The sequence below is a fragment of the Sceloporus undulatus genome, unplaced genomic scaffold, assembly GCF_019175285.1.
Source record: "Sceloporus undulatus isolate JIND9_A2432 ecotype Alabama unplaced genomic scaffold, SceUnd_v1.1 scaffold_18, whole genome shotgun sequence".
NCBI classification, from domain to species: Eukaryota; Metazoa; Chordata; class Lepidosauria; order Squamata; family Phrynosomatidae; genus Sceloporus; species Sceloporus undulatus.
Window position 1 is genome coordinate 558,199 of NW_024802940.1, and position 23,758 is coordinate 581,956.

The following is a 23,758-nucleotide window of genomic DNA, read 5'->3' on the forward strand; positions in this document are numbered from 1 at the left end:
ATAATGGTGCATACTGGGAGAGATGCAGTCCATCATCCGAAGGGCTTGCACTTGGCCAATCTGGCCCCAGAAGTGCAGGGGGAACCACACTTGGTCCTCCTTTTCCAGGACATGTCCTCCATTTTGACCTCCTGTCCAGAAGGAATTCCAAAATGTGCCTCCATTTTGAGCATGAAGCCATGGATTCCCATTTCTGTGAGCGTTTTTGAGCTTTTTGTATGTGGTAAAAGGCCTACATTCCCCCCCCCCCTCCAATGTCCTCCATTTTGTGGTGCCTTGTCCTCCTTTGCTGTGAGGACCTCCAGGTACCCTTGCCATCATGCCACAGGTGGCGACCCTCGCCATTATCTATGGCTTCTCTTTAGAAAATAAAATGCTCTTTTATAAAAATAAAAATTCTGGTTTTAAATTAATCTGCATCACTAAAAAGACTGATGGAATTTGTCACTGAGAGGAAAAAAAACCCTGACATGCTGCATCTACACTGCAGAATTAACCCAGTTCGACACCGCTTTAATTAAGGCGTAAAAGAAAGAGAGGAGAAAAGAAAAAAGGCTGCTCTCAGAAGGACAAAGCGACTGGTCCAACACCAGGCCATTGTGACGTCACAGAGGCGTGCGCTCTGGCCCCGCCCACCGAGGCGCGGCGGCTATAAAAGGCCGGCCGGGTTCCTTAGCGACTCCAGAGGAGGCTCCGGCAAGGGGCGGAGAGGAAGCGTTAGCGCTGCCGCCGAGAGAGGAATTGTCAAAACCATAGTTTAAAAAAACGGAACAAAAGGTTGGCGCGAGGCCACAGAGGCGAGGCGGGAGCGCCCCCTGGTGGCCCCAGGGAGAAAGAGCAGGCGGGGAAGAGGGAAGACTGACTTTTAATGAGAGGGGTTTTTTTGGACTTCATTTCCCAGAATCCTTAGCCATGTTGGTCAATAGCATGGGGTGCTGGGAGTTGAAGTCCAAAAGTAAAAGAGCACAGTTTGGGGGAGAAACCACTGTTTTAGAGCAAAGAGTGCTGTTTCTTTCTATCTGGAGGCCAGGGTTCAAATCCTGGCTGGACTCAGTGGAACCCTGTTGGTGACCTTGGTTCAAGTCACACTCTCTCAGCCTCCTCAGGGGAAGGCAAAGGCAAAGGCAAAAACCTTTCCTGAACCAAGGAAAACCCAATTTTTGGGACTTTATGGTGACCCTGTCGTGGGGTTTTCTTGGTGGCAAGTTTCTTTAAAAGGGGTTTGCTGTGGCCTTCCCCTGAGGAGGCTGAGAGAGTGTGACTTGACCAAGGTCACCAAGTGGGGGTCTTCATAAGTCAAAAACAGCTCCAAGGCACAACAACAACAATATGGGAGTTGCCACAGGAATTTGAGACTAATTAATAATAATAATAACAATTGTAAGCCTCTCTGAGAGCCTTAATATGGTAAGTATTAATTTCCTGGACCACTGAGAGGATTTTCTTATAGCCATCTGTGACTCAGTGGTCCTCTAAAGAGATGTTGCCCATTAAAAAATTATTGGTGTTGTTGTGTGCCTTCAGGCCCTTCTTTTGGACTTAAGGTCACGGGGTTTTCTTGGCATGTTTCTTCAAAAGTTGTTTGCTGTGGCCTTCCTCTGAGGCTGAAAGAGTGTGAGTTCTGTGGCTGAGGTGGGATTTGAACCCTGGTCTCCAGAGTCCAGCACTCAAACCACCAAACAAATACGTTCACATATAAAACCTGGAGAGTATGCACTGGGCAAGAGTAACAGTGGTCTCAGTTTAGATCTTCTCTTTCGGGGTCCTTCAAGATTGCCTCATTTGCAGAGGAGAATTGTAGTTTATCGTGGCACCAGATCTCTCTCTGACAGAAAAGGCTAAGTGTCTCGCAAAACTACAGTTCCCAGAATTCCCTAGCATCGAGCCGTCGCAGTTCAAGTCTTTTGAAACCTCCTTTGGGGGAATTATATGGATACAGTATTCCCTGCAGTGTGTTTCGGAGACCTAAATCTCAAGTGGTTTCCATATTGACCTGCAAGAATGGTCTTAATGTGTTTAGCAGAATATACTCCTTTGAAAGGAGTGAGTAATGGTGGCATCACAAATGTTGTTGGACTACACATCACAGCTGCTGTCCCAAAACATCTGGAGTACCATCATTGCCAGTTCCTATTGTTAAATAAAAGGTCCATTATAAGATTGTAGCCCAAGTATGGCAAGCAAGAATAGCTTTGAGGTCATGAACAGAAAACTAGACCGGGCATTTATGGGTACCAAATGTTTGACAGCTGACTTTTACTATAGCTGCACCTTCACCAAATTTAGTGCCTGCAAGATGGCCTATGGTCAGACACGACTTGATAACCTTCTCAACGGTTATCAACAAACAATGACTCCAGCCCAATGTAGCTTTACAGTCTGCTTTTTGTTATGAACTTATGTGTTCAGTGGGGAGTTGTCAGAGGCAGCAGATCTAGGAGCCATGAAGATTGGAAGCAAGTTTAGGAGACTGTGCTCTTGAAAGGCAGCCAATTAATGAGTGAAGTAAACTACTGCATGCGAATCCATTCTGAGCGGACGAGCAAAGCTTAGAAAAGTTACATTTTGGATTTCAACTTTCTCCAGCGAGGATTCCCTTTCTGGTTGAGACAATCTCAGAACTGTAGGTTTCTAACTTCTAGGCCTGACTTCAGTGATAGTAGTCCTTATCCTTCACCCAGTTTCTTTTCTTTCCAGTTGTGAAATTGCAGCTTTGTCTGCAGCTGCCAACAATGCACACCGCAAAGCCCAGGATGGTGGTTCCTTATGGCCTCAAGACTCTGCTTGAGGGAGTGAGCAGAGCAGTTCTGAAGGCCAGCCCATCCAACATCACTGAGTTTGCTGCTGTCTATTTCAGAGAGCTGATAATTTTTCGAGAAGGTTTGCTTTTGCTTTCTCTTTCTTTTTACTTTTTAAATAAAGTTAGTCATTAGTTCATAGAGCAATTCTGATCATTATTGTGGTAGTATCACTGTGTTGGCTTCATTATGTAAATTGTTAACAACAACCCCTCTTAAGTTTTTCTAAAGCCAAATCCTTTGAAATTATACATGAATTTTTTTTTCTGTTTCTTCCCCCAGAACACCCTAATTTGGATATTAAAGACCTCGTGAGAGAATTTCATGCCACTAGAGGTAGGAAATTAGCAGAATAGAAATAGTTCCTTGATAAGATTAAATTATGTAGAATAATAACCATTGTTATGTTATATTAGAGAGAGAGAATACTTAAAATACCATTCTAATGGCTGTGACTGTGATTTGTAGCAGAAATCTGACATGAGGTTCAGAGGTGGTTTTTCATGCCATTTCCCCCCAACTTCCCCCCAAATCCTTTTCCTGGAAAGAATAAAAGGAGCTGGGAAATCAGGATAAACTTTCAGAAAAACAGTATTAGGGCAAGGAGGTTATGAGTCCTTTTTCCATTGTACCAGTCTCCCATTTAGAGAGTAGTCATAGTGGTGTATATATTTTAGACAGCTCTAAGAATAATCACGTCACAAGTGATAATCAGGAATCCTGTTGGGCAGTGCACTGACATAAAAATAGTAGTGCAAGCAACTGTGCTTTTTCAGAGGGTGTGTAAGTGTGGTCCCTAAGGCAATTGGTCCACAGACCTCCCTCTCATTTTTGACTTGGGGATCTAAGCTGATATTGTGCAAGAAATGAGCACAGGGTTTTTGCACCTGTTGCATAAATCGGGAATCATAGAGTTGGAATAGACCACACAGACCATCCAGTCCAAGCCCCTGCCAAGCAGAAGTACACCAAGCACTCCTGACAGATGGCCTTCCAGTCTCTGTTTAAAAACTTCCAAAGAGTGAGACTTCACTACTCTCTAAAGCTGCATATTACACTGGTGAACAGCTCTTACACTCAGGAAGTTCTTCCTAATGTTTAGATGGAATCTCTTTTGGTTCTCAAATGGTTGCATAACTTTAAAAAACTGTTTTAATCTTTAACTTGTTCTAACTTATTGATAGGTTTAATATATTTTTGTCTATTAACATTACTTTTATTGTTTAAATTTTTTTTAACCTGATAGTATTGATTTTACTTGTATGCTATCCTAATTTGATAAAGAGTGGGATAGAGCTATTCTAATACTTTTGGATACATCATAACTGTGCTGGTGTGTATGTACACTATGCTAAAAGTGAATGGCAGTGTGGAGACCAATCTTCATCATCCTTGCACTCCCAGCAGGCTTCACTGTCATGCCAAAAAATTACTTCCACTTTAATTTTCATCTGGGGAACGGAGCAAAAAAGTTGCATTTTGCAGTGTTTGTGACTCTTTTTTCTGATTTTGAGCCCAAACCCCACTACTACCCTCTCAACTGGCATATGGTCACTGAGCTGTATTTTCCCTACATCTAGTATATAAGAACATGGCCTTCAAATTGGTTGTTGTCTAAAGTAACGGATCATAATGAGATTCTTAAGGTGGAGTGTAATTGAGTCCACTGATCTGGGGAAGCATGTTGAACTGTGTGTTCATTTCTTGGTTTGGGGCTAGTATAGTAATTAATATCCTGCCTTTCTCCAAATGCGACCCTAGGCATCTCAGAACATGAATTAAGACAAGCTACATGCTTATGTACCCTGAAGGTACCAGATTCCAAATGAACTCGGAAACTAAACTTGTTCAGGCCTGGTTGGAACTTGAATGAAGGCCCACCAAGGAGTATCAGGTTCTGAAGGCTGTATTCAGAAAAAGGCAGTGGCAAACCACCTCTGATCATTCCTTGCCTAATAAATCCCTATGAAATTAATGAGCTGATAAGCAGCTCAAAGATGTGTGTATATACATATACTACAAATTAAACATAATATGTTTTTTAAAAAAATCAAATAAACTACCATATTAAAACATCAGTCCCTTAAAACAATATAAAATAATTTTAAAATGTTTTGTATAGATAGGCAGACCCCCAAGATACCTGGATTGTAATCACCACATGTACTATAGCTGAAGCTCCTGGTATACTGGAATATGTACATCTGCAGAGTTGCAGCATAGCTCTAGTTTAGGCCAAAGCGCTATTCTCCCCACCACATATATTTCTGCACAGAGAGAGAGTTGAGAGTCAGATTGAGGAAGCAACTTGGAAAAGTGACTGTATGGTATGTGCTAGCTTTGAGGTGGGAAGCAAGGAACAGGGCAGTGCTATTACTTTAACAGTATTGCTAGAACTTCCCTGACTCCAGTGTGTTAGGAGCATTTTGTTGTGTTGGAAGAGAAGATGGATGAGACCCCTCCAAGGAGAAAGACAAGATATAAAATAAACAAACACATTAAAAAATAAAAGAAAAGTGTTTTGGATGTCTTCATGGGCAGAAATTGTAATGGAGTACAACAAAAACATATCTATATGAACAAGACCACTTAGTGTACTATAAACTAATGGCATTTATTGGGTTCCAAAAAGCTTCTTGTCTGAATTTTCCCTTTGACTGGCATCCCTTCACACTGCTTCATAGGTTGTTTTGCAGGTCATTCAACTTTATGGAGTGATTCAGTGTGGTGGGAGTCTCAAAGGGGCTGAGCATTAGAATGCTTCAGAAGATCCACTAAAGGCGTGGGTACTTTGCCCATAGATCTTTGAATGACTTCCATTCCTGACAAGCCAGGAATTGCCTTCTTCTGCATAACTCCCATCCAGGTGTGCAGCAACAGCTGGGGAGATGTTCTTTCCTTGCTTACTGATTGTCCTTGTGCATAAGCTAATCTTTCTTTGGTGCTCTGGAGCAAAATGAACCCAGGCAAGTCAGTGCAACCAGTCAGTAGCCAGGGAGACACAGCCCCTGGCTGTTGCATACCAGGGAAAGCAGCTGGGCAGAGGGAGCAGTCTCTGCTACCTACTACAGTATAAGGATATGGGCAAAGAAATGCTGTATGGTCTTAGCTCATATGAAACAGCAAAAAGTCAAAATATGAGTCGTGTCTGTTTAGAATAGTGTTTCTAAAATGATTAACTATTAATCAGTTGGCTCCTTAAAAACTAACAGGTTTATTATAGCATTGGCTTTTGTGGACCAGAGTTCAGAATGCTTTGTGCTATAATAAAGCCATTTGTTTTTTAAGCTGGGCAGAGAATGTTGATTCTTTGCTATAAAAAACTCCAGTGAACATTAAAGTTAAGAGAGCTCTAAAACAATTTTTGGACTACATTTTCAAGAAACAAACCCTCCCCCAGCCTACAACTGAAATACATTTTTAAAACATAAAAATATATTTCCAAGCTCTGCATTTTCATAAAATATGTTGCAGTCTGTTCTTCACCTTTCTTAGCCCTATTATGTTTCTTCTCTAGAAAGAGGATGCATGTTTATTTCTTACTGATTTTCCACATATATTTCCTTATCTTCCTCTAAGGAAAAGTAAATTGGCCCTTGGTAGCAATAGTCATGAGGAAATGTTCTAGGAAAGCAGATAAATTGTGGCAATACCTATTTTCACACCCTTATCTATGATGGTCTTTAAAGTCTGACTTCATTGTACCTGATTCAGTCATCTCCCCTGTCTGTCTCAGTCAAGCAAGGAGTGACTTAATAGAGAGCTAGATGTGTCAAAGAGTTATACTTCACATAACCTCAGTTGGAGGTGAGGAACTGTTCTTGCCCTGAGTCCTGATATTAATATTGAGATGTAGGAGAACTCTAGTTAGTGCATCCAAATGTGTTGCCCTAACCAAGATGTGGGGAAGGAAGGGTTATAGGCTAGCACTCCAAGAGGGTACCAGATTGGCGAAGGCTTCATGGGATCTTCTTGAACTCCCCTTTCAATACCGTTTAAGTCTGTTGCAAAACAAAAGGGACTTCCACTGTAATCATCATAACTGTATCTTTCTGGCTTCTGGCTGCGACGTGGAATCAAATGATTATTTTATTACTGTATGCAAAATTATATTGACTCTTGATGAATATCTCCTGTTTTGGTAAAGTAACACCAGGGGCGGGGAGGGCTAATGTAATAAGTTTGAAAAACTTGTATGTCAAGTTAGCTTAGTAAAAAAAAAAGTGGGGGACATATCCCTGATTTTAAAAGCATGCACTCAGCATTTTACCATTCAGCAGTTTTTCAGAGACTCTTAATGAAAGCCACAGCATCTGCTATTTTGCACCTTAACATTACACTGCTACAGCCTGTCATAAATTGATTGAAAGATTCAATACTGGTCAAGGTCAAGTGCCTGGGTGACTGAAATCATGTATTGCAGTTTGTAAAAACTTATTTGTTCCTTTTAACACAGTGCTGGGGTAGACATAACTGCCTGAACCCTATTAGTCAATTCCAGGTAGAGCAGACTCATCGAATCTATTTCTGGATGGTGAATCAATGCATAGGAAATAGTTGTTGATTGTCTGCATCTTACCATGAATTACCAGTGGTTAAAATTAATCATCTCCCAGTTAATCTAACTAGAATCACACCTTGGTTAAGAGTAATGAGTAAGTGTAATGTTGCCCTTTGTGCTATGCTTGGTCAACAAAATGACAAGTGATTGAGGGTTTTATATCAGATGGGACAAAGAAGAATACAATCCTGTTTTGGTATACCAATCCTGCAAACCCTATCGTGGGGTTTTCTTGACAAGTTTCTGCAGAGGGGATTTCCCATTGCCATCCTCTGAGTCAGAGAATGTGACTTGCCCAAGGCCACCCAGCTGGTTTTTCCATGGATGAGCCAGGATTTGAACCCTGTTATCCAGAGTCATAGTCCAGTGCTCAAACCACTTTGCCACATAAAAATTTACAGTGACTTAAATTGTATTCATAACAGTTTTTTCATCACATAGACTAGTCTTCTCCAGTCTGGTATCTTCCAGATGTTTTGGATGGCAACTTTGAGATCCAACTAATGTATTCAAGGCATCTGATCTTATAAAAGCATCTGCTAGAAATTTATTCTTCCCAATTAGTCTCAAAGAGACTTCTGGACTCCTTTATTCCTTTTTATAGCCAATGATGAGGGATTGTGGGAGCTGAAGTCCCAAATATCGGGATAGTAACAGGTTGAGGAAAGTTCACATAAACCCTTCCTTCTCTCCACAACCCATTTTTGCTTAGTCCCTCCTGCCTGTATATTACCCTCAGTGCTTTTGAGTCTGTTATCTAGCCCCCTGTGTTGTGTTGCTAGCTTCCTTCCACCACAAGAGGTCCTTGGGATGCCTTTTGTTCAAGGCTGCTTTGTTTTAGAATTGCCTTCCCCTTTTTTATTATAAGTTCACAATGCTTTGCAATGTCATAGTTAGTATAAAATCACAATACTGAGAAATGGCTTTCTTTTTAGGGGTGGTTTTCTGTCCAAAATATATAGGGTTAGATGCAGACTTACTCATATTTAGAGTAAACCCATTGCAGTCATAATGACTTTTTGAAATTCCCACTCCTGGTTTTTTTTTTTTAATTATTCTTTTAAAAAAAAAAAAAAAAGTCTGGCTATTATTACTATTTTCCAACCCTATTACTGTAGCAACAACTACTCTTTGAATTTAAACATTTTAACTTTAACATTTGCAGTTGTTCATTGTTAGACCAGTATCCAGTGTCAATTGCTTCTTTTTAATCACTTTATTTTATAGTGCAAGATACGCCATTCAGAAACAAATCCTTCAATTAAAATAAGTTCAATCAAAACAATTTGCTTCAAAAGAGCACATTTAAAACAAGAATTATTACATAAGCTAGTGGACATAATAGCTGAATTGCATTTTGCTACTGAATTTTCTGAGGACTTTATCACACGTGAGGAATTTCTCTTAATTTCGAATGAAAAGAAAGTGAGGCCAGAACGCATTCACGTGAATTCGCTAATTCAGCAAATTTACATGAACATGAATTGCGTTCGAACTGGATTCCCATTGCCCGAAAATAGCATGCCATTGCCCGAATTTGCGTGTGGTAGTCTATCACACAATAACGTGAAACCCCATGATTGTGCTCGGACTGACTTCCCATTGCCCGAATTTGTGTGTAGTGGGTTATCACACAATAGCATTAAACCCCATGATTGCATTCAGATTGCCATTGGATTATACTTCCAATTTCCCTTGTCTGATAAACTCCTGAGTTAGTCTTATATTGGTGTAGTCCTATGCTCCTTTATACAAGGCTGCCAACTTGTCAATATCATTCCCAAAATTTTATTAAAAGATTAAATCATATCAAAAACTCATAATTTTGGATTATTAATATTAGAATGTATTAAAACATGTTGGCTTAAGCTTTCTAATGCATAAAGTAATGTTTCACAGTATCAATATAATAAGCAGGATTCCAGTTTTTTTTAAATAAAGCATTAATGCAACAAACAAACTGGTTTTAACAGCCCCCCCAAACAGTTTAAACAAAAACAAAACAAAACAACAGGTTTTAAAATATTTTTTAAAAAACTTTTTTCTCCCAGCCTTGCCTCAAAATGACCCAGTATGCCTCTAGGGTCCAGGAAGCTGGAGAACATGGTTAGAATGCCCCTATGTTCCTTAGAGGGCATTTGGGAACAAAACATTTTTTGTGTGTGTGAGTGCAGTGTGGGAGTGTAGCTCCCCAAGGTCTTGGAAGGAGGTTAATGTACAGTCCCGACCCCACCCCAGTCTTCACAGTTGCTCTAAATGTTTTGAATTTTAACACCCTTCCCCTGCTTGAAATGTTTTGAATTTTAACACCCAGAATATTTGACCATTGGCCAACATGTTTGAAGCTTCAAGGAGTTGGTCTCAAACTCCCAGAAGACCAGAGTTTGAGAACCACTACTCTAAGACCTAAATTCCATTGCTCCTCTTGCCTAGAATAGAGCCTTTAAAAACTGTTGAATGATTGCTCAACATTTATGTAAAACTGTTGATTTAATGAATGTAGTTGGGATTAGTAATGAGATTTTGCCCAAAGTGGTTTGGATTTCAATTCCCTGAACCCCCTGTTAGCATAGCCAGTGGGAAGGCATTGTAGGATTGGTATACCAAAAAATCTTGATGACAAAGAGTAATCTTACAGGGCTTTAAGAAAAAGCCCTTAGACTTGCTTCATATTTATTCCTCTGTAGTGGAAGGATGGGCTGAAAGAACATCTGCAGCTACTCCAGTGACCCGTTCCAAAAGGGCTGATGTTGGAGATGCATTTCGTTCAGACTTGGACACGACACCAATGTCTGATGAACCCAAACGGAAGGAGAAATCGACTGACACCGAAGAGGACCAGATAAATGAAGAACCTCAGCGTGAACTGAGCACCAAGACTACCCAATTCCCTTCGACTGTGGATGAATTTGTAGAAAAGGCTGGGGATGAAAAGGGAGCAGGACTTGCCTATGTCCCTGCTGATCCAGCCCAGCTAGCAGCACAGATGCTAGGTAACATTGAAACTTTTGCTTCTGAACCTGACTTGAAGGATGTGGCAATTTCTGTGCAGACCCTTCCTACGGTGTCCCACAGTGCAGAGAACATTGTAGCTCCTGCATCACTGGCAGAACCTGCACCAGCAGCACCTTCACCTGCACCTGCCCCTGAATCCGAACCTGAATCCACTCCTGAACCCATTTCCGAACCCACTTCTGAACCCATTTTTGAACCCACTCCTGAACCCACTCCTGAACCCACTCCTGAACCTGAATTTGCCCAAGCAGAAGCACCTGCTGAAGAGGAAACACCTATCCCAGCACATGTAGAAGCAGAACCTGCTCCTGCCGAAGCAGAACTTGCCCCAGCCGAAGGGGTTACCACAGGTTCAGCACATTCTCTGAGGGTTGGGTCAGCCACTCAGAGTCAGACCTCCGTTCATGGGGAAGTAGTTCCCTCAGGCAGTCAGGCTGAGCAACCACCTGCTGACGCAGTAGAGCCCGATACCTCAGACCCCTTGCAGGAAGAACAGCCACCCCCGCCAGCACCACCACCTCCTCCCGATAAAGACCTAATGCAGGCTGAGCCTTGTCCAGATGAAATTGAGCTCACATCAGACTTACATATCACACCCATGTGTGAGGATGACCCTGAGGCTGGTGGAGAGCCCCCACCACCACCCTATGTAGAGCAGTTTCCACAGCAAATAGTCATTCCCTTCGTAGACACAGTAGCATGTCTCTTAGATCCTCTAACGGCTTCACTAAATGCAGGCCAGTTGACTAGTATTCTAGATCCATCTGCAGATGATGCAGAATGTGACCCTGACAGGATGGATACTCCAGAGCAACTGAGATCAACTGACCCAGGTTTTATTATGTCAGGTAAGAAAGTTGAGCTCTTTCTGTTGTAGTACTACTTTAGCTCCGTAAGTAGCAAACTGCTCCATCTCCTCAAATGCACTTGTACTGGCGAGAGCCCTGCTGAAACCAGTAGGGGTTGTGCCAAGAGAGTGCCTTGAGGACTGAAGCCTTGGGGCTAAAGCCAAGGTTAATCCCTACTAAAGCAGACCCACTGAAAAGAATGGGACTTGTTATTCACCGTCTCTGTATGTCTCAGTGATTTCAGTGGATCTACTCTTGTTGGGACCAGCACTGGATTTAGTCCTTAAGTATTTAAATGCAAATACCCATGTCAGTACAGGGCTGAGGCATATAAGGGGAGTTACAGGTCCCACCTCACTTGCCTCAGTAGAATGTGCATGTATGGGATTTATGCTTCAAGGTGTGCAGTTGGTTGTGAGTAAGCCCCATAACTTCACCTTGCAAGAGTATTGTCTGACCAAGTCTCCTGTTACAAGTCTTACATTGTTTTCTGCAAAGAGATTGGTTAGGGCAACACTCAGCAAGCAAGTTATGGGGCAGTTTTGGCAAATTACATATTTAGGCCTCTCTTTAAATCAGTGTTTCTTAAACTTTGTTCCCCCGGGTGTTTTAGACTTCAATTTCCAGAAGACCCAGCAGCCTGGCAGATGGCCAACAATTCTGGGAGCTGAAGTCCAAAAGCCAAAGTTTAAGAAACATTGTTTTAAACCTTTCTCACAGTACACTATGCATCTTGAACCTAAATTTCATATGTGCTCATAGCAGCTAAGGGTAAGTGATGTGGGTGACTGTGGCTTATGTTTTTTAATCAACCATTTTGACCATGGGTGGGGGATGGGTAGCTTTCCAGTTATTGAACTGTGCTCCCATCAACCCTCCCTATTGCTATTCTGGCTAGGACTAATGGGAGTTGTAGTCCAACAGCGGCTGGAGGATCACCAATTCCCCACTCCTGAGAACAACTCTCAGCCATGGCACTAATGTAGGTATTTGCATTTAAAACAAATGGTGGTGGTTGCCTGCGCTGTCCCATTAGGCCCAGTCTTCTCCAGCTCATCTACAGGGAATGGACTAATGTGAGAGGCCTTGTTTTTCTTTTGCAACATGGTCTTTCCCACTTACTTCACTCTTTTGGTAGAAAGCCAGTAGCCCATCCCTGTTCTCAGCTGGAGAAGGTCTTCTCATTTTTTTCAAATGATTTCACCTGATTTTGCCCTAGGATCTTACACTTTCCCCAGATTCAGTCACATACCATTGGAGAGATAGATAGGTACAGTATAAAAGCATGTCACAGAAGAGAGAATGCCAAAAGACAGAGAAACACAAAAAGGTTAACATAGCTGGAGAGAAGGAACAATGATGCTGCAGTAGAAGTAAGACTTGTAACTGGCCAGACATTTTCCATATTTGTTCTTTGGGGTACCTGGAACTGTAAGTAAAATAATAAATCCTAAATTTTATACCCAATTGAAGACCAAAAAAATATCCAGCTTAAAACACAACAATGTGAATTTGGTACTTTGGATAGAAGGCAGCATTTTAAAAAGCTGGTCATGAGGGCTGGACTCTGCCCTTTTTTCCCACTCCAACAATTCTTGCAGCAAACCAGTGGTTCAAAGTTGCTTGAATGGATTCAACATGTTTCTTCTCTGTAGCTATCACATTTTGGACAAAGCTGGAAAAAAATCTAGCTTGCTGAACCTGTGTTGGCAATGGGGTTGTGTGTGTTGAATGCTTTCAACAATTTATTTCAATTTACCTTTGGTGACTGCATGTTGGGAAATAAAGTGAGCTAGATCCACCCTGTATAATAATCAAAAAAGCACCTTGTGATCTTAATGTAAGTTTCATCACTATCTACAGCACTGCTGCTGTTCCTACATTTCAGCCATGTCAAAGTGTCACCTCTGGCCTCCAGGTACTCTCTCCTCTGTAACATGTGTCCTCTTGCGGCATAGAGTTACATGTAAGGATATACAATATGATTGCAGTTCATGCATCCTAGCAAATTTTCTTTCAATTTTTTATTTTATAGCCATGGCAACAAGCGAACCAGGACAGCCACCACCATATTCTAATGTGTGGACTCTCTATTGTCTAACTGATTTGAAAGAACAAGGTCGTAAGTCACCACCATCTCAACCACCCCTTCCACCTGTTGGAACAGGTGCGCCTGTCCCCCAGGCAACCTTATTCATATCTAGTGGTAAAGACCAACCGCAGTATCTACAGCCGCAGATGATACAACAAGGTCATCCACCACAAGTGTCCTCTCCAACTTATGTGATGATGGAAGATGGGAAGAAGGGAAATGCTCCACCTTTCATTTTAGTGGGCTCTTCTGTTCAGAATAAACAGGACTGGAAACCCATCCCTGGCCATGCTGTCCTCACACAGCCAGATGCTGCTGGTAATGTGAGGAGATTCGCTACCATACCTGTGCCAGTCGCCAGGCCAGCAGATCCGAAAATTGCCAACCCCAATTTTAACTCCGCACAGGATAGCGGCAGGCCTCCAACTCCAGTTTTTCTTTCAGTTGCCATACCACTGGAAGATGTGATGACTGGGAAGAAGGGTTCAGGCGCTGGGGATAAAGCACCTTTTGCAGGCAGTTATGGCATAGCAGGAGAGATCACATTTACTACTGCCTCAGTACGCAGGACAGAATAGAGTAAAGGTAAGTCCAGAAACAAGCCAGCAGCTGTAAATATGGGGGGGAAACTTTGTGAGCAAGTGGATGTGCCCACATCAGGGCAGGTTCATATATGTAACTTGAATGTAACTGTTAAACTGCAATTTCCATGAGCCCTAGCCAGCATAGGTGACGGTGAAGGATGATGGAAGGTGTGGTTCATGTATATCTGAAAGACTGCATGTTCTTCTACCCAGTCCTAAATAGAAAGTTATTTTGTAATGTACATTCTTAGTAGTTTGCAGCAGCCACTCTGGGGACAGAGTGATTTTAAGGATTTCTCTCCTGGGAAGCACCCAAAGTTATTTTAAAACAGTCCTGTGTTTCAAAAGGTGGTTGGTGTGAGACTACTAATAAGAAAGATGCCTCTGTGCCAACCAAGCAGCACATTATTTTTGTAGTGTTTCCCTCCTGGGAGTTGTGAACAAGTACAACTCAAAGCCACCCTGTAGCTGTGGAGTTCACAGCTATAGAGTAACTTTGGGTTGCACTTGTTTTATGTTTTAAAGCTGAGGAATGGCTGGTCAGGTGAGACTAAAATAGTGCTGATGCATTTTAAGAATAGGCAGACCTGGCTTGTGTGTTCCACTTTATAATTTTTACTAGATTGCTGAGAAGTCTCAAATAGAGTCTGATATAGAGGCATAAACATAGAATTTGAGTGTTTTGGACACAGGAGATTGTTTTGATGACCCAAACAAACTGAACTTACAGTCCCTCCATACAAAAATTATTTGCTAGTTATCCTATGATACTTTCACTTCAGCAGTATTATTCAGTTGGGAGTGGGTAGGGTTAGTTTTTAATTGTATGTTAAACAATTAAGAGAAGTCTTTGTCAACCTGCTGTTACTACCCAGAGATCTAACATTATGTAGTGATGTTAGAATTCAAAGATATAGCTGTGTTAGTCTGGAAAATCAATATGCAAAGGGAACTTGGAGCACCTTTGAGACTAAGGCCCAAAACACACAGGCAAAATTGCTGGCTTTGGGCTGCATTGGGTGTATGGCATTTAGATGACGTATGCCCCAAGCGCAGCCGGAAGCCATGCCAACACTGCGTCAAGCAAGAACTGGGCCAAAAAGGAGCAGATAAAATCCAAGCCTTCTGGCGGCTCGGTTCAGGACCGTGGTGGCAACTTGGATCGGACCAATGCCTGTGCAATCGCCACAGTCGCGGTACAATTGAGGTCGGCATCATCCTGGCACTGTCTTTTTGGCCCATCTCCTTCTGGCCAGTCTGAAAGAAGGAAATTGATAGCACTTGTAGACTTGAACCTACTTCCTCAGATGCATATTTGGAGTGGAAAATCCAGAGACATATCTATATAAGCATTTATGTGTAAGAATGTCAATTCAAATTCAGAACCCTATGGTATGGAGATAAAGACAAATTTAGTTTTAACAATGGCCTTGGTGGACAAAGGCAGGAGGAAGGCTGGTGCATCAAGCCAAGGAGAGTAGATAACCATATGAATGAGTATTGGAATGTAGTGTGAGGAACACAGAGTGAAATGTGATGAACTGATCAGGGGTGCCTTCATGAGGATAGGGGTTAGATAGTGTGTATAATATGCCAGGAAACCTTTATCTCTGGGTTGAACAGAGATAATGGTTTCTTGAACTTGTCACCTGTCAGGCATAAGATTCATTGAACCCAAAGATATTTACCCCCAAGTAAGCATTTGTAGGACTGCACTGTTCATTAGTCCAAAACAGTGGCTCCTTGGCAAGGAAGTTAATGGAGAGTAAATACCCTCTCCCCCCAAAAAACCCATCCCCACCAGGATTTTAGCTTTTTAAAATGTGTTTAGTGCACTGAGAAAACTTTTTTTGCATCCAACACTTGTTGGAGGTCTCTCATTCACAGCATTGCCATAAGTCAAAGCCAAGTTGATGGACAATAACAATCACTAGAATTTAGCAGTATTTGTGCTTCCCCAACCAGTCTGGCAATCTTACAAAGAAACCCACAAAATTTACTACCCTTCTAGAATTCTGACTGGCCTACTTCATGTGGCTTTGGGCCTCTATGTTTCGTGATGGAGAGGGTTTCCTTTCTTTGGCAACCTGTTTTCTGGGCATAGAGAAGGGAACACTCTGTATTTCCTCCACCAGTCTGCTCACTCGTATTAAACACCATGAACTCCAAGTCCATTACTGCTTATGCTGACCAGATGAGTAGACAGATGAGCTTAACTACAATGCTGCCTGAGAGACAGAAACATGCATCTCTCTGTTTCCAAGCCCATAGCATATGTAGCTGAGGAGTAGTCATCCCACTGCCCTTGAGATGTTTTGGACAACTTTATTCGTGATGCCTCATCATTGGCCTTCCTTGCTTGGGAGGTGTTGAAAATAGCTGGAGGAAACCAGTTTGCTTACCTTTGTATTAGATGGAACAGCCCCATACTGTTTAAAAATGGCATTTAAAACTTAATTGGTTTGGTGGTAGTGACTCTGTGTCAGAGATACAGTGGTGAATTCGACAGAATCCTGTATGACCATTATGCGTATGACCATTACATAACTAGAGTGTGATGTAGTAACACTCCCCAAACCCCTTACTGGTAAGTAGCCACTGGGATCACCAGGGGTCCATTCCCATTAATTGAGAAGCAATTGGCTGATGTTGTCACCCCCTTTCATGGACATTCTCTAGCACAATGGGCAGAAAAAGGACCCCTGTTGCAAATCTTGCTGGGAATTGCCCACACAAGGTGGGAATGTCAGGCAGCTGCTTCTGGGGGGACAGAGGACAGACCCCCCCCATCAATCCCAGTGGCTGCTTACCAGTAAATAGGGTTTGGAACACTTTTGGAGTCCCTACATAGCCCTTAAACTACTCGGGACTACTTAGGGATTGTGAATATGTAGGAGTTACAACTGTGTAACTGTGGGCTATATTTTCATAACTGCCCAACAGGATGACATTCCTAAAATGTGAGTATTTAACAGTGACTGAAGCTTCTAATGACTACATTTAGAATATGAAGTTGGTTTCTGAGAGACAGCTTTGAAGCTTGCAAGACTCTTTCCTGAATTTTTTGACACTGCCTTCCTTTTCTTTGATTTGCACTGATCATTGTCAGAGAGTGTTATGGGTTAGAATTACGATGAAGGGGCACAGAATTTTGACATTGCGATATTAATGGACTTAAGAACAAAATCATTTTTTCTGCTGTCATTGAACATGAAAGATAAAAGTAAACTAAAACAAGGTCTTATGGGTATGCTAGAGATTTGCTAAAAAGTATAGCTTAGCTCTATGCTTAAATCAGTCTTTCAAAGGGAACTGATGTTAATCCATAAAACCTTGCCTATATTATTTCAACAATTCCTATCCAGTTTGCCTCTCCCTGTTTGCATTTTGAAGTTCAATCTTCTCATCCCCTTGTTTTTATGCAAAACAGCTCCCCCAACCTGGTGCCCTCTGGTTGTATTGTATAGCATTGTAGACTGTCCTGAGCCAGGGTGGGCACATTGCTTCAGGATGATGGCTGTAATACAACAGAATTGGAGGATACCAGATTGGGGAAGGCTGATATGAAAGAACACACATCATGGTGTTGGAGGTTGATTGTTCCATGTGCAAGGTAGATTTGCCAAAATAGGGAGAGTAGAATGAAATGTATTTCTGAAAGTTGGTTGGTGGAAAGCAGGAGTGGGAATCATGCAGCCTCCAAATATTGTTGGTGTGCATGTCCCAGCAGCCCATGTCAGTGTAGCCATTGGTGAGGACATGCAGTCCAACATCATCTGGAGGGCCACATGAGTCTCATCCTTAACACAGAGGGTCAGATGTAGTTTGAGTGGCAGTAACTAAGGCCAGTTTAGTGCCAAAGAGCTCAGAGCTGTTACTGGCAGGGAGAAGGGGTAACTGCCATTCTCTGATGGATCTTTTTATGCCGAAGCAGAAGGCTACATGATAACACAGCTCTCCTTTTAATGGTATTTTGAAGCTGCCCAATGAGTAGTTGATTCATCAATATACAAAAGACATTGGCCTGCTTGAGATTCAGCAGAGGGATCCTCCTCGTAGGAAGAAAGCAGATGGAAATTTGGTAACACGCACCCTTGTCATATCTGCACTGGCAGGTTGACTGATCCCAGGGACAAGACGGGAAGTAGTGCTGGAGCAGGAGAGAAATTGGCAAAAATCACCTTTCCTCCTTACACTAGTGGGTTTCTATAGTTCTGATTGGAACTCTGTTCAGCGGGCTGCTGCTGTAAGCAGGAACAAGTTATGGATCCATTCATGTATGTCAGATGAATACACTTACTAAAAAATGTGATTTATTTTACTAATTAGTTTTATAGATGGATGAATCAGAGCTTTAGTTCAGTGGCAGAGCATAATGTTTGCATTCATGTACTTCCAAGTAAGGCTGGGGGGAAATCTGCAAAACCCAAGATCTTACCAACTCTGGTGTATAATATACTGTGAATCATCCCTTGGTCTACCAGTGGGTCCCTGTCTACCTTCTCTCCATCTCTGCTGTACATAATGCTGAGCTAGATGGACCATTTACTTATTTTCCCTTCAGCTGCTGATGGGAATGGCTGAAGGATGGCATTTCTCATGAAGATTTTCTTCCTCTGAATAAACATTCATCCAGGGTATCTTCCAAACCATGCTTAAATGCAGGGGTGAAAAATCTGTAGCCCTCTAAATTTTGGAATCCACTTCAACCCCAGCAATAAATTATAGGAAACGTGATCTCTCATCATCTGTGAGGGAGGTACAGGTTCTTCCCCTGATTGGAAATAGGTTGCATGGTCATGCAGTCATCTTTGTGCTGCTACATTTTGTTTCACTATTCAATGCTAATCCAACCCAAGTCTTGGAAGCAGAATTGGAAACTCCAGCTAAGTCATAGGTGACATGTTTAAAGATGATGATTCTGTGTTATTGCCAAGGCAGTACAACATGGAACACCGCATGAATGAGCCCTCGGAAACTGCAGATTAGATAGTGCTGGCCTGGATGGTTCAGTAGTCAGTTTTATGATGTCATAAAGCATAGATGGGATTCATACAGTCCTCTAAATCAGTGTATCTCAAGCTTTCTGATATAGAGGACAGGCATCTCCCCCCCAAGTATGTCAGGGAACAGTATTGTAATTTTGTTCATTGGCTACAAATACTTCTTTCTTGCAAAGGACAGGCAGCAAATGGTTTGGGGATTGGCACTGGTCCATGCACCACCATTTTGAACAGCACTTTTCTAAATCCTGTTGGATTGCAAGTCCCAGCAGCCCTAGGCAACAAGGTGAAAAATGCTGAGAATTAGCAGTCCAACATTTTTGGATTGCTGCATAATTCTTGGGATGGCATGGAGGAGCACTCCACCAGTAATGGGTTAAAGCCTGCATGTCAACTAACAATGCAGGAAACAAAATTATTTTCATTTATGTCCTTTAAGCCTCCTTACTTCCCAGTAAGTTTTAAATTCTCCTGTCTGCCAGACAGACATAGAATCCCTTCCCTGCTGAGTCAGTGGTATTTTCTAAGCATAGTAATGAAAATAAGAAACTGAGTTTAAATAAAGGATAGTAAGAAAAATAACTACAAATTGAGCATGTGTATGTGAAAAACATATTGTACCAGCATTATTATAAAGGATAAAATTTACTGCTTCTATGACAGGGCAAAATTCACAGCGTTGATTTTTCCCCCCTTCCAGATTGAGAAGAGGTGCTGATGTTCAACATTTCACCCCAGAATGGAAACCTGCATCTTTAATTAAAATATTGATTAACTAATACAAGCAATAAAGAAATGCAAGCAATCTGAATCTTAAAGCTTCATTTGCATGATTTCGATTTATAGAATGTAAGATTAGTAGCCAAGTAGCTAAAACCATGACAGATTCTTATTTTGACCGGATGAAAACATTAACGCTGATTTGTTAGTGAAAACATCTTAAGCTAAAATGAAATTTGCCCCTTTTTAAGGTACAAACAAATCCTCAAACTGAAGATACCATACTCCCACTAAATTATTAGCACTGTGCTCATGGGCTCAAACAGAGCCTATTAGGTGACAAACACCCATTGTGACACAGCAAAAACCCAAATACAATTTAACCATTCTTTTAAAATGTGTTAACTTGCAGGCATGAGAAAAAGTCCAATAGGCTCTTAGAAGAGCAGCCTTTCTGCCTCGTGATCACAAGGGTAGCTGCTCAACACAGCTAGAGGACACCAGGTTGGGGAAGGCTACAGTTGCCTGAGGGCAAGGAGTGAAACGCATCAGCCACGGGACAGTTTAAAGCCTTTATTTAATAGCAATTAAATAATTCACTATACTTCCAAACAGCAATTAAATTACATAAGAGCAACAAGCCCTCTGGAATTTATGTACTCCATTTTATACAAATATATAATCCCATACATTTTAATGCACCCCAAACAAAGGGGCAAAATCTGCTGTGTACAGTAGTCGCAGAGCTGTCTTACTGGCTTTAAAATGCACACAAATCTTTCGTGCAGGGGAAGGGAGGGCAGGGGTTTGCTTCTGACTGCAAATACCCAGGTATGTTTGAAGTATCCCATCCCTTTGCTGAAGACCATACAGCTCCCCCACCCTTCCTTCTGATAATGCTGAGCACCTCTCAGTGCATTGCAGATTTTAAAAAAATACTTCATCTTACTTCAAATTAAAGTTTCAACAATTTAAATGGCTCTTATTTCCTTAAAGATATGAGCGTGGTAATAAAATGTCGAAAGAGAAAATTTAAAACACTGCACTAAACATGGAATAGTCATTGCTGAGTAAGGTTATCTGCTAATCCTATGTAATATCTGTTAGTGGATGGGAAGATAAGACTAGTGCTGGGATAGTAACTTTTTTTAAATACTCACTATCCATAATCCACTATTTTATGAAGTAATGAAATGTCACCTTCTGAAAGGTAATTCTTCTCAAGAACTGGCATGCCCTTCTCTGGCTTCAAGCCATAGTAGTATTGCATTTCAGGAGTGTGCTTTTGATATTTCTGTCTCGTAAGAGGTCTTGTGTTTCCATTATGCCAGCATAGTTATCACTGACCAAAGAGAGACAGAAAGCTTAAAGGTGCCCCGTTTTCCATTTGACCTAGAGCTGAGCATTAGTTGCATTGCCTTCTTCAGCAAATATAGGTAGCACCCCCTCTCTATTTTGAGAAACTGTGACAGGTGTTTGTATGCATAGTATAATAATATAGGGAGTATGACAAAAAAACCTCCCTCCAACAACAGTCTTCTGCCACCATAGTTGCTGCAGAAGCTGCATAATAGTACATTCAGTTAAAACATGTCAGTTTTTTTCTAGGATCATAGGAACAAAGGAAAACACTGAAAACTGATTAAGACTTATTTGTGTTAGCCTTGAACTTTCCAATGTAATTTAATAAATATCAGGCAAGCTAAAGTAGTTTCTGTCCCAGTAGTTCCCAGAGTAAATCCAGTCTTGTCCACCAGTGTAGGGATTAGGACCTTGATGGAACCACCTAAAATGGAAAAAGGATATCTAATTATGAGAAAAATAATATATATATATATATATACACCCCATGCATGAAATATTTGAGCTGCCTTATGCTCTGAAAACACTGGAGATAGTCAATTTATCTACTTCACCCATATGTACCTTAAGAATTTGTGACCTATGGGTTCTCCTACTCACTACTTTGATCTGACTGAAATAAACTGCAAGGAAAGAAGTTTTGTGGTTTTACAAATTTAATGAAAAATATACAACAGATAGGACTATGTTGAGGAAACATGTCCTTTAGGCAGTGTGAGGGCCATTTTCAATACATTTAGTCTTTTTGAAAACAAAACATGAACTGACCTCCATTCACTTCCGGTTTACTTCTCCTGGGCTTAAAATATGTCTCAAAGGAGGGGATAAAAACATGGCAACAATGTCCTTCCTGCCCCATAGAGGTTGTTTGGCAGTATTTGGAGGAAAAATATATATATGGTGGTAGGGGGCAGGGTTCTCCAAGGTCTCCTTGCGTGTAATGCAGCTCTCTAGCCTCCCACAGTTGTCCACTCTGCTGTAGTGGGTAAAGCCTTCTATCCAAAATGACAGCCCTCCTTTTCACTTTCATGCCTATCTTAGTCCTGGAAGCTAGCAATGGGAACTTGCCAGCTGCCTGAGATTGCTGCCCCAAATACTGATCCTCCTTTCAATGTTGCATATATTTGATCCAAAATTTAGAACTTGTAATTTAATTGGAACTATTGCAAGGCAGTCAAGTTGATAATTGCACTGCAGGAAAAAAAAAGCTGTCAAAATATCTGTAGTAAAAAAGAAGATGGTATAGCTCTAAGGACAGTTAAAACTCAGAAAATGCAGTTGCAGCTAACAACGTTGCTACTATTCTATAGCCATCTTCTAACTGAACCTGGAAGTATTTAGGACAGTGATTTCTAGTATGGTCATGGAGCTAAGAAGGAACATCAAGGCTGAGCATGTCCACCCTTGCTTCTCCCACACTCTGTGTGCTGGTTTTGGTGTTTCATTCTCTGGCATGTCCAAACTATGCCAGTAACTCTGGCTTGATACAGGTCCCTCACTTCAGTCATAACCAAGAATAAAGCATCACTGGTTAGGGAGGGCAAGAGAGGAGTGCCGGTCCTAGTGATAACTGGCGCTTCACACACTGAGGGTTTATGAACTCAGGAAGTAACATCAAAAACTAAGCCAGCAAAGAAGAGAAATTTAAAAAGAGAATACATGCTTACTGAAATAGACCATTATTAATCACTGGATGCATTTTGTGCTTTATTGTGCCTTCTGCTTGAATTTATATCAAAATTGTATACCACCAATTGTATATTTACAATTTTGAGTAGGAGAGAAAGGTGGGTCAAGATCCTGCACTGTCGAGACACAACTGAAATTAAAGATTTCTGTTGACATAGTTACATCTGAGAATGCCTCCCCCCAAAAAAAAAAAAAAACCCCTCCTAACTTTTCAGCTGAGTAGTGTCTCAACTAAAGGGTTTCCAAGGCGTTGCAAACTAGGGTGCTGGGAAATTATGTCTGTAGCACTTTCCTACGTATGGGGCATGCTGAGATCAAGCAGCTTCCCAATATGTAGCACCTTACCAACCTTTCAGCTGTGATACTGCCAGACTGAAAAGGGAGATTTTAGGGGTCAGATATGGGCATTAACAATCATAAAGGTAAATCCCCAGCAGTTATGAGATCTTAAGTTCAGCTCTTGACATCTTAAGTACTGAATAGGATGCCAGCTGTAATTTTCAATATTATTAGCCATCCTCTTGTAACTGCACAGACATGCTTAGAGGAATGCAATTTTGCTTTTATTTCTAGCAAACACAGAATTTGACCACCTGAGGCAAAATTTACAGTAATCTCGAGTGGTGAGGAACAAATCAACATATGAAGATTAATATTCCTTTCTTCATAGTATCTACCAATGGCTAATTATTTTTGCAACGTTCACAAAATTAGTAAACCGGCAAGAAATACAAGCCTCTGGTTTCATTCTCAGGCAGATCTTAAGACACTTTGTACATTAACATGCAAGGTCTAGGGTTCAAGAACTGCCAAGAATCTCCATGCATGCAAAAGATCCCAAACACGATAGTCATTTTAGTCAGATTAGAAAAATCAAAATTTTGTTAAGAGGACCAAATTTGTACTCAGAAAATTCCTTATTCTTATTTATAAACTTTAAATGCATATCTAAGCATGTCAGCAAAGCAAGCAAGAAAAGTATCAGAAAAGATCAAACCTGGGAGCCTGGGCCACTGGCTGACTTTTGGAAAAAATACAAAACATAATGCAACTTACAGTGACACAGACATTTGAATTAGCAAACCA

General features: G+C 41.3%; 2 protein-coding genes across 8 annotated transcripts in view; one reads left to right on the plus strand and one right to left on the minus strand.

Moving 5' to 3' along the window:
* The first annotated feature begins 659 nt into the window (after positions 1-659).
* Positions 660-19,712, plus strand: LOC121917439 (calcium-binding tyrosine phosphorylation-regulated protein-like). Of its 4 annotated transcripts, none has more exons than XM_042443409.1 (6): positions 660-777; positions 2,698-2,880; positions 3,081-3,134; positions 10,047-11,222; positions 13,258-13,899; positions 19,602-19,712. In XM_042443409.1, the coding sequence occupies exons 2-5, from the start codon at positions 2,733-2,735 to the stop codon at positions 13,890-13,892; spliced, it is 2,013 nt and encodes a 670-aa protein (XP_042299343.1). In that variant the 5' UTR covers positions 660-777; positions 2,698-2,732; the 3' UTR covers positions 13,893-13,899; positions 19,602-19,712. The 4 variants fall into 4 exon arrangements, with proteins under 4 accessions (XP_042299343.1, XP_042299345.1, XP_042299344.1 ...); XM_042443411.1 differs by having other exon boundaries at positions 13,759-13,899; XM_042443410.1 differs by having other exon boundaries at positions 10,047-10,724.
* A 468-nt stretch (positions 19,713-20,180) lies between these two features.
* Positions 20,181-23,758, minus strand: part of LOC121917438 (oxysterol-binding protein-related protein 1-like) — a 102,243-nt gene continuing 98,665 nt past the window's right edge. For 2 of the 4 annotated variants that reach the window (XM_042443404.1, XM_042443406.1), the window contains exons 28-29: positions 23,670-23,693; positions 20,181-21,407 (exon numbers count right to left, since the gene is read on the minus strand). In XM_042443404.1, coding sequence (XP_042299338.1) covers positions 21,305-21,407; positions 23,670-23,693 — 127 coding nt within the window. In that variant the 3' untranslated portion in view covers positions 20,181-21,304. The remainder of the gene's footprint in view (positions 21,408-23,669; positions 23,694-23,758) is intronic. The other 2 variants (XM_042443408.1, XM_042443407.1) reach the window with 1 other exon arrangement.